The 17,662-nt window shown below is 43.7% G+C and overlaps 1 protein-coding gene across 4 annotated transcripts in view; it reads left to right on the plus strand.

The window, feature by feature from the left end:
- Window positions 1-6,862: 6,862 nt before the first annotated feature.
- The window catches only part of TMEM268 (transmembrane protein 268), a 34,484-nt gene continuing 23,684 nt past the window's right edge, over window positions 6,863-17,662 (plus strand). The window contains exons 1-2 of one of the 4 annotated variants that reach the window (XM_060200036.1): window positions 6,863-7,112; window positions 14,190-14,504. In XM_060200036.1, coding sequence (XP_060056019.1) covers window positions 14,396-14,504 — 109 coding nt within the window. In that variant the 5' untranslated portion in view covers window positions 6,863-7,112; window positions 14,190-14,395. Of the gene's footprint in view, window positions 7,113-7,302; window positions 7,325-14,189; window positions 14,505-17,662 lie in introns of those variants that run through there. The other 3 variants (XM_016189828.2, XM_016189827.2, XM_060200035.1) reach the window with 3 other exon arrangements.

Raw genomic sequence — 17,662 nt, forward strand, 5'->3', positions numbered from 1 at the left:
GATACCCTCATCACATTCCTGCTTGCTCCTAATCATTTAATTATTTTATTTACTTTTTACCAGAGCAGTACTCAGCTCTGGCATATGGTGGTGCTGAGGATTGAATTCAGAACCTTTGGTGCCTTAGGCTTGAGAGACTTTGCAGAACCACTATGCTCTCTCCCCAGCCCTATTTGCCCCTAATAAAGGGTATTTATTTAGAACCTGATACTAGATTTTTTCCTATGAAGTTTGAGGGAGGCTGGAGCATCACTCAGCCTTGCCACTTGATGTACTTGGGGATTAGACCTGTGCCCTAGGTCATATGAGTCTGCTCTAGCACTGAGCTATCTCCCTGGCCAGTAAATGCATTCTGAAAACAGAGGGGACAGGGATTTGATCTGAGCATTGCTATGACCTTCATGATCAGCTTGAACAGAAAAAAATGAACATTTTCCACTTTTTTACAAAAGCTACTGTGACAGTACTTGGCTTTGGCACTACAGTGGGCAGAGAACCCTCTGGTTTCAGAGTGAAATCCCTGAGGAGTCTGGAGGCCTTGAGATGCAGGGTACTAGAGTTAACGGATTAACTCTAGTTCTCAACCCCAGGGAAATGGTGGGTACTTTCCCACTGCCTCTGGCCAGTGTGGGAGTGAGACCAGGACTATTTTTAAAGGGATCTTGGCAATTTAAGGGAGGGTTGCCATTACAGCCTGACTTGAGAAATGACTACCTATTATTTTCTTTGACCACTAGGGTAAATAAGTTTTTCTGATATGAAATTAGTTCTACAGTATTCATACACAGAATAGAAAGAGATGTGTTTCCATTTAGGCATAAAAAAGGATATACACATGGTCTGGGAGGTGGCGCAGTGGATAAAGCATTAAATTCTCAAGCATGAGGTCCTGAGTTCAATTCCCGGCAGCACATGTACTACAGTGATGTCTGGTTCTTTCCTATCTCATGAATAAATTCTTTAAAGAAAAAAAAGGCGCAAGGACCAGCATAAGGATCGTGGTTCGAGCCCCCAGCTCCCCACCTGCAAGGTTTTCACAGGTGGTGAAGCAGGTCTGCAGGTGTCTATCTTTCTCTCCCCCTTCTCTGTCTTCCCCTCCTCTTTCCATTTCTCTCTGTCCTATCCAACAACGACATCAATAATAACCACAACAATAAAACAACAAGGACAACAAAAGGGAATAAATAAATATAAAAAATGTAAAAAATGTTTTATAAAAAAAAGAAACCATAACATCAAAGCTTCCTTGCATGCAGTGGGGTCAGGCTCAGACCTAGGTTACACATACAGCAAAGGGTTACACATAATATTATCCAAGTGAGTTTTAAAAATTTTTTTATTGGGGGATTAATGTTTTACAGTAAATACAATAGTTTGTACATGCATAACATCAGTCGACAGTAAATACAACAGTTTGTACATGCAGAACATTTCTCAGTTTTTCACATAACAATACAACCCCCACTAGGTCCTCTGCCATCATGTTCCAGGACCTCCAAGTGAGCTATTTTGCCAGCCCACATTGACATTAAAAAGGGGGTGAGGGGTACATCTGATTAGGTGCACATAATACTATGTGCAAGGACCCACACAAGGAACTGGGTTTGAGCCCCTGCAGGAGAGATGCTTCATAAATGGTGTAGCAGGTCTGCAGGTATCTTTCTCACCCTCCTTTTTTTTTTTTTTGAAAAAATTATATTTATTTATTGGATAGTGACAGCTAGAAATTGAGAAGAAAGGGGAGGTAGAAAGGAAGAGAAACAGAAAGACACCTGCAGCACTGCTTCATGATTCGAAAGCTTTTCCCCTGCAGATGGGGACTAGAGGCTTGAACCCAGGCCCTTGTGCGTTATAACATGCACTCAACCAGGTGCAGCACCACAACCCCCCATCTCCTTGTCCTCTCTCAATTCTGTCCTATTGAATAAATGGGGGGGGGAGGAAAAATGACCACCAGGAACAGTGGATTTGTAGTATTGGCATTGAGCTCCAGTAGAGAGGTGGGGGAGAGATTAATTTGTTTTGGTGTGTGTGTGTGTTTGTGTGTGTGTGTGTGTGTGTGTGTGTGTGTGAGAGAGAGAGAGAGAGAGAGAGAGAGAGGGAGAGGAGAGAGAGACTACAGCACTGTTCTGGTTGCAGTGTGGCCTCATACACAGAAGGGATATGCTGTAACCACTGAGTCACTTTCTGGCCTAGTAACATCAACTCTGTACCATGAACAAATCAAGGTGTTTTATAGGCATATGTCTCTTTGAGCTAGGTGTTACTGTTCCTATTTTACAAATAAGAAAACAGTTTAAAGTCACTTGCCCAAGGTCACAGAGTTAGTCAGTGGCAAAGCCTAGATTGAACTGGGGTCTACTTGACTTCCCAGCCTGATTTGCTGTGATTTAGTTCAAGTTTTTCATGCCATGGAAATGAGTTTAGAAAGCAAAGCTTTTGACAGACTAGTCTCTAGAAACAAGATCTTATTTTGATCTTTGCCCTCTCATGTACTCATCCAGCAGTTTGAAGGCATTCTCCTGTCCTATCTGCTGCTGTACTTTAAGGCTGTGTCAGGCTAAAAAGAAGTTCATTTTCTCTTACTTCTTTCCTCTAGGTTACCAAAGAGTGTTGGCAGTTAGCCCTCAGACATGAATCTGTAAGCCCTGCAAACACACCTGGACAGATGGTGCAATGTCTGAATAAGGGTGGCTTAGCCTGAGGTTGTGGCTACCTTGGTTTCATCTGCTGTTGATGCCCTGATGATGGTATTCATACTTACTCATTCACTGATTCAGATACATTCAATAATTAGTAAAATAATGAGGGAAAAGTACTTTCTGACAGCTGTCAGAAAGGGCCTAAGTATCCCTAAAGTTGTTTATTCTCTCTTTAGAGAATGAAGGCCTTGAGCAATGATCATACCATGTGACAAATGTGACTGGTGGTTATATTAACTATAAGGATGGGACTGGCCTAGGCTAAGAACAGGAAAGGGTTACCAGAAGGGGCCTTTTCAGCTGAAATTTAGGTGGAGTCTGGGGGTTACCTTCCAGATAAAAAATGTCAACCACTGAGAACTGGAAGTGAGAACACAGAGTGTAAGAGGAACTGAGATGTTCTGTGCTCTTGGAGTTTAGGGGCTTTTAGGGTTTTGGCGGAAGGCAAGGGAGAGTGTGGGGAACACTTAACACAGGAAGGGCTGGTGAAATAGCTTGCATGGGAATGTGCCTGGTTTGTGGTGCACATGATTGAGGTTTGGTTCCCCCAGCCCTATAGTTCTGGGAGAAAGCTTCAGTGCTGTGGTGTTTGTCCTTCTGTCTCTTTCTATTTGGGAAAAAAAGTCACCCTGGAGCAGTGAAGCCTTGAAAATGACAAAATAATAATTAATGATGGTATAAAGGTGGTTATAGGGGAGAAGGTGTGGGGAAGGGTTTGAGCTCACCAACCAACATTTGAGGTCTGCTTTCCAGTAGAATTACTGAATACCTCTCACCTTTCTCCATTCTCCATGGGGACTACTCCTTCTTGCCCTGCCCATTGCCTCACACATAGCGCCTGATCTTACCATGTGGTGACATTTCCAAAGGTACAAAAAGCATGATGCCCTTGCTGTCTTAAGAACACAACTTACCTTTAAGGAGTACTTGCCTCTATGTACTTCACCTCTCATTTATTCTTATGCTATGTTTAGCAATCCTCCTCCTCCTTTACAGTGATCCTTCTTTTACAAGAAAAGGAACTGAAGCTCAGAGAGATGAACTGACTTGTCCTAGGTCACATGCCAGGAAGTGGTGGAGCCTGGTCAGCCAGTTCTAAAGGCCATGTCTTTTGCATCTCTTGAACAAAGACTGATGTGTCAACACAAAGTTTGTGCTGGGCTAACTGGCAGTGAGAATGCACAGGGAAGGTAGCCTGGAAGAAAGAGCACAGTATCTAGTTTCATGGAGGACACAGACCTTGCTGTTGAGGCAGGATTTAGATGATGACATTTGTCAAAGGGACCCCTATTTTGTGGGGTAGCAAGATTTCATGCATGAGTGATTCCAAGTGTTCCCATAATGACTTTTTCATTCTTTTTAAAAATTTTAAATATTTATTTATTTATTCCCTTTTGTTGCCCTTGTTGTAGTTATTATTGTTGTTGTTGTTGCTAGATAGGACAGAGAGAAATGGAGAGAGGAGGGGAAGACAGAGAGAGGGAGAGAAAGATAAACACCTGCAGACCTGCTTCACCACCGGTGAAGCAACTCCCCTGCAAGTGGGGTGTCTGGGGCTTGAACCGGGATCCTTTTGCCGGTCCTTGTGCTTTGCGCCACATGCGCTTAATCCGCTGAGCTACCTCCCGACTCCCAACTTTTTCACTCTTTTAAAAATTTCATCTATACCTCTACACCCATATGTCTATATCTATAGATGGAGAGATAACACAGTGCTGCTACATCATCCATGGAGATTTGCCTGGTGCTTCTGTGTGGTATCAGACCTTGAACCAAACGCTTCATATAAGGCAAGGCTGCACTCTATCTGGTGAGCTAGTTCCTGGTCCAGGATCCTTTTCAATATACTGTCAGCAGTTTGTATAAAACTCTAATATCCCGTGGTCTGGGAGATGGTGCAGTGGATAAAGCATTGGACTCTCAAGCATGAGGTCTTAAGTTCAATCTCTGGCAGCACATGTACCAGAGTGATGTCTGGTTCTTTCTCTCTCTCCTCCTATCTTTCTCATTAATAAACAAATAAAATCTTAAAAAAGTAAGTATTCTAGTATCCCTAATGTTTATTGCTTTCATTCCCTGCCCTCCGCCCTTCCATGTCTTGGAAACTGGGTGTACTAAATAGGGATCCTTGAGTGTATTACTCAGTTCTGTCCAGTACAATGACTAGCATTTGACAGGCACCCAATGCCAACCCGAGGATGAATACATTGTCTGTTCATCCTTTGTAACTGGCTGTCTGGATCCTCACTGGTCTGATAAAAGAAGTCATATGAGTCCTATCTGCTGCTCAATTCTTCAATTACTGCTCTGGCACAAAGCAGTCACCTTCTGTTTATGGCTGAACATGCAGCCAGTTAAGAATGTTAGATGGCATGAGAGACCCCATGCCCAACAGTTTGGCGAGATCTGTTGATGTTAAAAATGCACCCTGAAAAATACATGAGCGCACTTGTAGAAAATGCACCCCATCTGAAATGAGTGCAGCCTAGAACGTTCCTAGCTGTGACCATGGACTGAGAACTCAGACTGACAGAGACTCAGAGGTTACACAGTCTCCTGTGCTAAATATGGATATAGGCTCAGATCTATGGGGTTAACAGTTAATGGGATTTATAAGCTTTCCTCATACTTGGGAGCTACATTCTGCCCTAATCCAGCTCTCTATTCCCATTCTCAACTCTGACACCATCTTTCCAGAGAATACTTTTAGTACACCTGCATTTAGCTATCAAGCTCAGGCAAAAATTATTAAAAATTACTAAAATTACTAGTCATGGGCCCCTTAGAATATACCTAAAATAGACTTCCTAAATTCTTCTCATATGAAGACCCCCTAGTTTTATCTGCTCTATTTTTCCATTTGGGTTCCTGTTTATTAAAAAATAGTTCTTTCCTGGGTAGCCGACCCCACCAATATGTTCTAGAAGCTCACCTCTCTAGAGCCCTGTCCCACTAGGGAAAGTTAGAAACAGGGTGGGGTATGGATCGACCTGCCAATGTCCATGTCCACTGGAAAAGCAATTACAGAAGTCAGAACATCCACCTTCTGCACCCCATAAAGAATTTTGGTCCATACCCCCATTGGTATAAAGAATAGGGAAACTTCCAATGGAGAGGAGGGGATATGGAACTCTGGTGGTGGGAATTATGTGAATTGTGCTCCTCTTATCCCACAGTCTTGTCTATCAGTATTAAATCACTAACAATAGAGAGAGAAGCTGAAAATTAAGAAAACACAAAGCAGAACTGGGACTGGGTTTGATGTATTGCACCAAAGTAAAAAACTGTGGGGTTGGGGGTTCAGGTCCTGGAATATGACGGCACAGGAGGACCTACAGGGGGTTAAATTGTCATGTGGAAAATAGAAATGTTACACATGTACAAACCAATTTACTGTTGACTGTAAACTATTAATCCCACCAGTAGAGAAAAAAAACAGAAAAAAAAAAAACAGTGAAGTTTCCAATGGAGAGGATGGGACATGGAAGTCTGGTTGTAGGAACTGTATGGAATTATATCCCTGTTATCTTACAATCTTGTTAGTCATTATTAAATCACTAATAAAAACTTGCAAAAAAGAAAATGCACTTTATCATCTGAGCAAAGTCTGCGAACAAAGTGAGAATCTTAAGTTTATGTCGGGGAGAGGTAAATGAAAACGCCTCCCTATAATAAATGAAGGCTTATGAAAACCCCTTTCAGAGATAAAGATAAACATAGAAATGTCGGGTTGGAGTGTTCTGGTATTGAGGTGAATGCCGGGGCACCCACCTCATGGTGAAAAAGATGGTTTCCCGCTGACCAAAAAGTTGGGCACCCCTTTGTATAAACACAAGTGTACAAGTGCGCATGTATAATCTCTACATTTGTGCTCTCTGGGAAAAAGGCAGTTAGTGCTTTCCTGGAGGTGGGGATTATGCTTCTTCTCTTTCTTTCTCTCTCTCTTTCCTTTCTTTTCCTTTTAAGAAGACCAGGCACAGAGAGGTTAAATACGTGGAATGACCTGGCTTCAGAATTTAGGTGGTCTGATAACCAAACCGATGCTCTCACTTCACAGTAAGCGCACAACTTTTCATCAAGACACAAGTGCCTGAGAAACTCCTGATCCCAAATATTGCCTCATCGGCTCTGCCCCGAGTCCTGTGACCGTGCCGTCCGCGGGCTGGACCTCTGAGCTGAGCCTCTGCCCTCGCCAAGGGAGCCCGCGGCGCAGAGGGGCGGGAACTCGGCGGGGCTGGGGCCCCGGAACCCTCGCACGTGGTTCGGCGAGGCGGCGTAGCTTCCCCGCGTCCCGGGGGGTTGGGGGGGGCGCGTCTGGCTGATGAAAGGCGGCTCCCAGCGGGGCTCCGACGCGGCCCCGTAAAGTCTACGCTCTGGGCTCCGAGGCCAACCTGGCGGTGGTCCCTCCAGGTGGGATGACCGCGCGGGGCCGCCTGCGCCCGGGGGAGGGATCCGATGCGCGGTGTGGGCCGGGTGTGGGCGGCAGTGCAGGGAGGCTGCGGCGCGGACAGGCGGGCAGGCGGGCAGGCGGGCAGGCGGGCAGGCGGGCAGGCGGGCAGGCGGGCAGGCGGGGGCGCCCCTGACCTTCCGCGTCCGGGGGCTGCGGCGGCTGCCGCGGCCTGGTGAGTGTGCGCGGGCCCGGGGCGCGCTCCCGGGAGTCTGGTCGCGGGCGAGGGCTGGGGCGGCCGCCAGCCGGGATCTGAACGTGGTGGCGGGGGGCTTTGGCTTGGGGAGGTGCAGAGGGCAGCATCTGGGTTCCTCCATGAGCCCCCCCTCCCGCGTGGAAGCTGCTCCCGGGGTGGGGGGCTCCACTAAACCCTGACACTGTGGCGTGGTTTCTGGGGTGAAGGAGACCTCCAGGCTGCAGACCGGCACGGGAATGGAGATCAAGGCTTGTGTCAAGCTCACTGGCCCAGGCTAAAGCAAGGGTGGTGGAGCCTTTCAGGTCTGTGGAAGCCGGATCGATTCTGGCTCATCCCGGACTGGCTCTTTGACCTTGAATGGCGAACTATTAACTTTCGTTTCTGAGTTTAATGTCCTCATGTGTAAGATGGAGAGCTTGGATCCGTTGTCTGTCAAGGTTTCTCCACTTCCAAACTTGTTCTGTAGTCGAGATCTCTTACTGGGACTTTCTGGTTTAACAAAATCAAAACCTGACTTCTGCAAACTCTAGTCCCGCCTCCCCCCCCCATCAGTGCAGAGTACGGTTTCAGTGGAGAACTTTCTGGAGAGAAGTATCATGGAAGTGGACACCTTAACTTAATTTAAGGATAAGTTCCTTTGCAGGGAAGGGTTCACAACTTAAGTCAGGAAAGATGGATAACTGGGTAGTTTGGTTAAAATGCAAGGGGACTGGGAGAAATTGGGGCTGGTCAGTTGCAGGGTGCCCAGTCGCAGCCGCTGCTTCTATCTTGCTTTATCTCTTCCAGTCCTTACCCTGTCCCTCTGGTTCTGGTGCAAGACTGAGGTCACGGGGTCAGGAATACTGATAGGGTCAACATCTACCTTTGACTGGTTTCACAAACGTCCTCCTGCTCACTGTTGCCTCTTGATTGGACAAGGGCTGCAGGGTGAGTGCAAAGGATGTTCTGATTGGGTCCGTTTTGGCCCCTGGCCGGCACTTCTCCCTACTTGGCTTCCCCTTCCCTCCTACACTTTTGCCAGTTCCAGAATTTCCTTCCTGCCCTAGGAGGCCTCTCGGGGGAAGCCCTTCCCTGCCTGAAGGCGCTGCCTGCCTCCAGAGCTACTATTTTATTGTTGCCTTTTCTTATTTATATTTCCATGGAGTTTTTGTTCCCAACAGGATGATAATACCCAGGGATTTAAGATTTATTACTGGATTTGTAGTTGAGAAAGCACAGGTGTGACACCAGACAGTGTTTAAAAAACGTTGGGCATAAAAATAATAACAAGCACCTTTTGCCAACTCTGAGTGAATGTACATGGTAGACTGTGCTTCACAGCAACCCAATGTTACCGTTGTTTCCTTATTTTATTTTGTTTTGTTTTATTTTATTTTATTTTAGTCATCTCTAGGGCTTCATTGTTCTGGGATGACCTTTCCAGATAGAAACAGAGAGGCAGAGAGAGAGAGACAGGTGAGAGGGAAAGAAACCATAGCACCAAAGCTTGCTCCACCTCTAAGAAAACTGAGGCAGAGAGATGTAAATTGTTCCAGAACACACAAGTGGAAAGTGGCAAGGCTGTTCAGAATATTTTAACCATTACATGAAACAGCCTTCTGTTGAATTACTAGATTCTCCTTATTGGGACTTTGTGGGAGACTGAATGAATTGATAGGGTGTGTATGTGAGTGTGTGCTTCTCAATACCAGTAAATAACTGTACTTTTCAACCAAAAGCACCTTCCAAAAATAATCTAGAAGGATATCTGTACAACTCCAACTTGAGGGTGGCCCTTCCTCCCTGGAGTATAGGGAGTGGGTAGAGGGTAGGCTTCTAGAGAGACTTGCTGAAACTCCAGTACAGCTTCTCAGGATCACAGGATCACAATCTCCTGGGTTCCTTGCTTGAAAAATGGATCTAAAAGTTATATTTGCCTGTGGGTCAAGGATGTGATCAGACAGCTGAGGACTGAAAGGGCTTCAGTGATTGCCATGTGCAGGGCAGATACCCTTCAACTGTTGTTGCTTTTGTGCATCTTGGGGGTGAGTACAAGGTAAGAGAAAGGAAGGAAAGGATGATGTGATTGAGTGGAATTGGCTGATGCCTGGTGGCCAGGCCTTGACAGAGGTGAGGGGACAGTGGTTCTTGCACTCCCAGAGTGCAGCATCTCAAGTGTGATCTAGAATTTGCCACTAGATCACACCTGGAAAATGTAGTCAACTCACTCTTGCTTAAGGTTGTGTGGAGGACTGAATCTGGGACTTCAGAGCCTCAGGCACAAGTCTCCTTGCAGAACCATTATGCTGTCTACCCCCATCCTGTTTTTAAATTTTAGTTACTTAATTTATAGAAGGTTTAGGAACTGGCTCAGAGACAGCTAGATCTGTGTCCCAAGGTTTAGGCACATGAGAATTATGGGTTTGGACTCTGGACCCAGATGGCCTAGGTTCAGCTGCCTCCATACTTTTCTTGCTCCCTGACTTTGGTAAGTCACTTCATCTCTGTGACTATCAGTTTCCTCTCCTGTGAAACAGAGACATATTGTGAGGAAAGAGATTTATATGTGAATAAGGAACTGGGTATCTTGCTTGCATTTCCTTCTATATTTCCACATAAGAAATGCTAAGCAGACCTCCCTGAACCCATTTCTAAAATGGCAACAAGACTCAAAGAATCAAGTACTGTGGAAACAAATAGCTCAGAACATGTAAGTGGCAGAGTGGGGGTTCAATTCTAGGGTCTTTGGTGCTAAAGTTCTCATTTTCTTCATAATATCTCCTGACCTCAGAGCCTAGTACAGGGTAGCAAGTTACACTTATTAGTGAAAAACTCAGTTTTGTATATTCCTGGTTGATGGAGGGGGTACCCAAGTGATTTTTCAGAGCTTGAAGTCAGGATTGACTCTGCTCAGTCACACAGGGTACCCCACTTAGAAAAGACATCCCACTTGGTTTAATGGTTTGCTGCCACCACCTTGAAATTCTTCATCAGTTTGAACAAGGAGCCCCCACCTTCATTTTCTCCTGGGTTCCACAAATTATGACCGGCTCTTTTGTTTTCTCTCAAAGTAACATTAGTTTATAATATTATATAGGTTTGAGGTATACAGCCTTTCAAATCTTACACCTGTATGAACTACTTTATGCTTGCCATCAGAATATAGTTTCCATCAATCACAGTATAGTCAACCCTCTCTTGTCAGATTTAGCCTCTGCCCTGTTTTTTGATAACCATTTTGTTTTTGTAAAAGATTGTTTTATTTATTTTGTACATTTCTTGAACATGTGAATGAAATCATAGGTTTTTTTTTTCTGACTCACTTTACTAAGCATAATACCCTCTCCTTTCATCTATGTTGTTCCAAATGTCAAGCTTTCATCTTTATTTTATAGTTGAGTCATACTCATTGCATCTCTATATCACATCATATTTAAAGAGAGACTATTTTAAAAGATGTATTTTATGAGAGAGAGAGAGGGAGGAGGGGAGAGCGAACAGAGCATCACTTTGTCATATGTGGTTCCAGCCATTGAACCTGGGGGCTTCTAGTCCCCTACTTGCTGAACCCTGACTGCTAAATCTATCTTTATCCACTAATTTGTGTGGGTGAATATTAAGATTGTTTTCAACTCTTAAAAAATATATCTTAAAAAAAATATATATCTTATCTGTTTTTATTTTTAATGAGAGCGTTGGCAGAGAGAAAGATGCAGAGAGATCATACTCTTTCTCTGCTCTGGCTTTTGGTAGTGTGGGTAATTGAACCTAGGACTTTGGAACCTCAGGCATGAAAGTCTTTTCTGCATAACCACTATGCTGTTCTCCCTCCCCTTTAAACTTTTAGCTATTGTAAATAATGCTGTGATGAACATGGGGGTCCACTAAGAAAATGAACATCTTTTCGTGAACCTATTGGTCATTTGTCTCTCTATTCAGATACTCTGACCATTTTTAATTTGGACTGCTTATTTCTTGTCTTTGAGGTTTATGAATTCTTTATATGTTTTTTTTTTAATTTCTTTATTGGGGAATTAATGTTTTACATCCGACAGTAAATACAGTAGTTTGTACATGCATAACATTTCCCAGTTGAGTTCTTTATATGTTTTTAACCCTTGTGGGATGTACAATTTGCATATTATATTCTTACATTCAGTATACTGCCTTTTCATTTTAATGATAGCTTCTGTTTTAAAAATCAAGATTACGTTAAAGGGAGAAAATTTCACATGAGGCAGAGAGGAGAGAAAGAGAGCCAGACCAGAGCACCTGGTATATGCAGTGCTGGGGATCAAACCAGGTACTTCAGGCATGAAAGCTCAATATGCTACTAGAGCTTTCTTCTCAGCCATTCACACTTTATTTATTTATCATTTTTTCATTCTTTCTTTGATCTCATAGAATAAAGAGAAACTCAGAGGGGAGGAGGTGATAGATGCTTGGAAAGTTTGTAAAGGTTTCCCCCTGGCAGGTGAGGACTAGGACTTTGAACTGATTCCTGCACATGATAACAAGTCTGCTAAACTGGATACAACATTGTCTGGCCCTCCCTACCTGCTTTAATGATGGTTTCTTTGGCTATACAGAAACTTTTAGTTTGATGTAGTGCCATTTGTTTACTTCCTCCCACTTCCACCCCCATTCAGTGGTTTTTTTTTTTTTTTTTTCTTCTACCTCATTTGTTTACTTTTGCTTTCGGTTCTCTTGCAGTTATAGATAATCTACAAGATGTCATTAAGGTCACGAATTTGTTAACTGTTTTGTGGATTTCTGGTTTCAGACTTTATTTTATTATTATTTTCTTAATATCTTTACTTATTGGATAGAGACAGCCAGAAATTGAGAGTGTAGGAGGAGAAAAGGGGTGAGAGAGAAAGAGAGACACCTGCAGCCCTGCTTCACCACTCTCAAAGCTTTCCTCTTGCAGGTGGGGACCAGGGGCACGAACACAGTCCTTGTGCGTTGTAATATGTGTGCTCAACCAGATGCACCTTCACCAGGTCAGTGTTTTCAGATTTTATGCTGAAGTCTGGTTTATTTTTATTTATTTATTTATTTATTTTTGCCTTCAGGGTTATCGCTGGGGCTCAGTGCCTGTACTACGAATCCACTGCTCCTGATGGCCATTTTTTCCATTTCTGTTGCTGTTATTGTTGTTGTTGTTGCTGTTGTTGTTGAATAGGACAGAGAGAAATGGAGAGAAGAGGGGAAGACAGAGAGGGGGAGAGAAAGATAGACACCTGCAGACCTGCTTCACTGCTTGCAAAGTGACCCCCTTGGAGGTGGGGAGCTGGGAGCTGGAGCTGGGATACTTGCACCAGTCTCTGTGCAGCACAGTAGGTGCACTTAGCCCTGTGTCCTACTGCCTGACCCCCGATCTTTTTTATTAGAGATTTATTTATTTTTTTATTTATGAGAGAAAGAGAGAGACAGGAGAGACAGACAGAAGCAGAGAAAACCGGTGCACATTCCAGAATACTCAGTACCAGGGATCAAATTCAGGACCTCATGCTTGTAAGTCTTGTATTCTACCTCTGCTCCAACTTTAGGGCTGCTTTAGTTTACTCTGAGTTAAATTTTGTACATAGTGTAAGATTATGTTCTATTTTTAGTCTTTGCATGCGACTGTCTGGTTTTCCCAGTACCATTTGTTGAAGAGATTTTCCTTACTCATTTTATGCTCTTAGTTCTTTTGTAGTAAATTAGTTGCCTGTATATGTGCAGTTTTATTTCTAGGCTCTCAATTCTGTTCCATAGTTCCTATTTCATGACCGTACTAATTCCTGTGGCTTTATAGTATAACTTATAGTGGGCCCAGGCTTTGGATACACTCCGAAGGACTTTCAAAAAGATATATTGTCACCCCTTTCTTCTTTCTTTTTTTTCCACTATAGAAGACAGGGACTGACAGTATATCCATTTTACCTTTGGCCACCTGGAAACTCAAAGCCAAATTCATGGCTCTGGCACAGCAACTCTGTCAAACCTCAAAAGAGCAACAACCAAAGCTAGTGTTTATGGCATGGTCCTTTGTTCCAGAGGCCATTGTCTTTCCCCTGTATCACTTCATCCAGTACTTGCAACAACCCTTCTTGTGGGGTAGACTTCTTTATTTCAAGAGGGGGAAGGTATAGTTCTTTTGGGTTAGACCATTTGCCCCATTTATAGAACTTTATACCAGTGAATCAAATCTGGAATCCATATTATTTTTTAAATTAATTACTCTATTTATTGAGCTAGAAAGAGGCCAGAACACCTCTCTCTACTTGTAGTTCTGAGGACTGAACCCAGGGCCTTGGTTCTGCAAAACATGTGCCCTACCTATGGAAGCACCTTCCTGGTCGCTGAGCCCACATTCTTGAGCCTGAACCGAACCTTTATCATCTCTGCCTGGGTTGCCTGCATATTTGGGCTTTTGGGCAGGAGGGAACTTGAAATAATTTTTGTCAATTATACCCCAAATGTTGTAATCTAAGAAAACTGAATACCAATAAAAACAAAGGGTCTGGGCATTCTCAGAGAAAAGAGAAGGTGTGTGTGTGGCATGATCTGTGGTTTCTTCCTTGTTTGTCACTTTGCTTCATAGTTTATATTTCTGTGACTTTGCATTTATGTTCTGTGATATTTTCTGAGAAGTTATTTGAGATTCTTTGTTGGAACGAAGCTCTTCATAATGAATGTACTTGTATTGGGCTGGTGACCAGTGGAGCCTTCTAAAACTGGGGGCCTGTTCAGCTCCTGCTTTCTTCCTGGGTCGCTGGAGAAGACTCAAAAGTCGAAGGGAAGTCCTCAGTGATGGCCTTTGGAGGGTCTTAGACCAGGATTTTCATTCTTTCTTGAAAATTTCCCTCTACATGATCAGAACGATGGAAATGATGGAAGACTCCTAGCTTGCCTGATGACCATCATGACCATGGCCTTGGGTGGCTGGAGCCACCTAGCCCACCCAGGAGCTGGCTTGAAGTGGTTTCTTGTGCTGTTCTCTAAAGGCAAAGCGACCTGAGATGACTGATCCACAATGAACTGCAGCTCCAAGATGGGAAAGTAGAACCCACCTGGCTTCCTGCTATGGCCTGTGAACCACAGATAAACCCCAGTGGGGCGACCGGCCCTCTGTCCGCCTCCTCCACTGGTTGGAATGCCCTGTCTGTGGGGAGTCCTCCTGGCTGGGGCCAAGGTAAGGTCATGATCTTAATTCCTTCTTCATAGAATGGTGAGCTGGACTCACATAACATGACTAAAAGCAAAGGAGTGGAGGGGTACAGGTATTAGGGGATGTCCTTTGCTCAGATCCCTGCTCTGGCTTCCTACCTCATCTGTTATCCTTACCTCTTCCATCTGTTCTCTGCCTAGCATCCAGAGGGATCATTCTTTCTTTCTTCCTTCCTTCCATCCTTCCTCCTTTTTCCTTTCTTTCTTTCTTTCTTACTTTCTTTCTTTCTTTCTTTCTTTTTTTTTTTTTTTAAGGTTTCTTTATTGAATTGGAGAGACCAAGAACAAGAAATCATGTATCAGGGTGAGGGCAGATAGCATAATGGTTATGCAAAAAGACTCTCATTCCTGAGGCTCCAAAGTCCCAGGTTCAATCTCCTGCACCACCATAAACCACAGCTGAGCAGTGCTCTGGTTAAAAAAAAAAAAAAAGTCCTTGATGTCCCAGATCACTTTTCTGTCATATGTCATACCTGGAATTAGATTAAAACCGGGGTTTCATGTAAGCAAGGAGTATACACTATTAAACTACTTTCCTGGCTATTAGAGAGCATTCTCTATCTCTCTCTCTCTCTCTCTCTCCCCTCTCCCTCTCTCCTCTCCCCCACTCTCTCTCTTTCTGGAACTGGAGTTTCATACCTTCTCAGTTTCAGTGTGCTGGCCACTTTTCACTGAGATAGAGATAGAACCAGAGCATCATTCTATCATACGCAATGTTGAGTATAGAACCCAATACTTCATGCTCATAAGTCCAAAGCTTTATCCACTGCACAGTTTCCCAGATTACCCAGATAGATTTTTTTTTTTAAATTCACAGCAGACCATGTCACTTTCTGTTTGTGTCTCTCACTGGGCTTGTCACAAATATCTCATTTGTCAGCTTGCAAGGCCTGCTTTAAAGGCTCCTTTGCATTTACTGTCTGTTATGCTGTTCCTTTGCTTAATTTTCTTTCTTTCTTTCTTTTTTTTTTAAAGTTTTTATTTATAAAAAGGAAACATTGACTAAACCATAGGTAGGATAAGATGGGTACAACTTCACACAGTTCCCACCACCAGAACTCTGTATCCCATCCCCTACGCTGATAGCTTTCCTATTCTTCCATTTTCTTAGAACTCAGTTCAGATATACTATTCACGAAGACTTTTTTCCAGATGAACCAGATTAGTTGGGATCTTCTGATTTAGTCTACTTGCACCTCCCTCTGTTCCTCCTTCTTTTCCTTCCCTTCCTCCCTTCCTTCCCTCCATTTTTGTTTCTTTCCTGTTTCTCCCATATTACTTACAGTCAGTGTTAAGAAATTACCAGGTGATAAAATGTTGAATGCCCACCATCTGGGAAGCTCTATAAAAGCAGGGGCTTTGTGTTATGTCTCATCCCTCCCTTATCTGTACTATGTATTAGGGTACAGGGCATGTTCTATAGTAGGTGCTGGATAAGTATTTTGTTGAATGACTGAGTAACTGGGCAGATAAACCCCAGTGGGGTGAATGACCTGCTGCCCACCTCCTCCACCAGCTGGAAGGAGATAAAGTATTCTCAACTGTGGGATCTACAGAAATGTGACTGGTTATTTCAATGACTTGAAACTTGACTACTTGAAAACAAGAGTTTCAGGGCCAACAAGACAGCTCACTAGATAGTGTGCCTGCCTTATAATACACGCCACCCAGTTTGGATCCCAGCTCCCAGGAGGGCCCCAGAACTAGGGAGAAGTTTTGGTGCTGTGGTGTCTTCCCCCCGTCTCTGAATCTCTATCTCCCTCTTTTTATATGAAAAAATAAAAGACTTGAAGTGGTGAAACCTCAGTGACAACAAAAAGCCCAATGGGGTTCTTTAATTGCTGTTACTTGGGAGGCAGTTTACACATACACACACACACACACACACACACACACACACACACACACACACACACACACACTCGTGCCTTTTTTTTTTTTGTAATCCAGATGTAAAAACAAATTTCTCTCTTTTTTCTTTCTTTTTTATTTGATAGGACAGAGAGAAAATGAAAGGGGAGGAGGGAGAGAGAGACAGAGACACTGCAGACCTGCTTTACCATTTTTTTTTTTTTTTTTTTGCTTCTAGGGTTATCGCTGGGGCTTGGTGCCTGCACTATGAATCCACTGCTCCTGTGGCCATTAATTTTTTTTTAAAATATATGACAGAATTTGCAAGGGGAGGGAAAGATAGGGAGAGAGATAGACACCTGCAGACCTGCTTCAGTGCTTGTGAAGTAACCCAGGGGACTGGGGGCTCAAACTGGGATTCTTACGTAGGTCTTGACGCTTAGTACTATGTGTGCTTAACCTGGTGTGCCACTGCCCCTCCCCCTGCTTTACCACTTGTGAATTTTCCCTCCTATAGGTGGGGACTAGGGGCTTGAACCCAGGTAGTATGTGCATTCAACATATGTGCCATCTTCCAGCCCTGCCCCCCCCCCCCAAACAAATATTTCTAAATGCAGGACTTGCTGTTCCCATTTTAAGGAACAGATGAGAGAAATCATTGCCAAGAATCTAGGAAATCTTATAATTTGAGAGGCAAATAAAGACACTGTGAAAAGTCTTTGCATTGCTGAAACTAACACTTTACTCATGCACAGTGGGGCCCAAGTTCCCTGTGCCTGGAGTTGTGTACATTATTTTTTTCTCCTTGCTGTTTTTCTTCCTTCAACTGCTACAATAACACAAGGTAAGTGGTTAGTCTTTCAGAGGTTCTGTACCATTTCTGTGATTGAGGATCTACCATTCAGAGCTCTTGAGGGGGCATGCATGAAATAGTGACCATGAAGCCTTACCCCTGTACCTGTACCTGTACACTTAGCATAATGCTCACATATAATTTTTTTTTTTTTTTAATCAGAGCACTGCTCAGCTCTGGCTTATGGTGGTGTGGGGGGTTGAACCTGAGACTTTGGAGCCTGAGGCATGAGAATCTCTTTGCATAACCATTCCACTATCTGCCCTCCACCCTCATATTACTTTATTACTCTCTTCTATTTCTGCTTTTTGGATTCTCCCTTTCCCCCTGCCTGTGACACAATTCAGGACTTCATACATGGGAGACATACAGTCTACCACTCATTTATGTCCCTGGTCCTTCATTTGTTTAATTTCAGA

Source organism: Erinaceus europaeus, chromosome 10, assembly GCF_950295315.1.
Source record: "Erinaceus europaeus chromosome 10, mEriEur2.1, whole genome shotgun sequence".
Lineage (NCBI taxonomy): Eukaryota > Metazoa > Chordata > Mammalia > Eulipotyphla > Erinaceidae > Erinaceus > Erinaceus europaeus.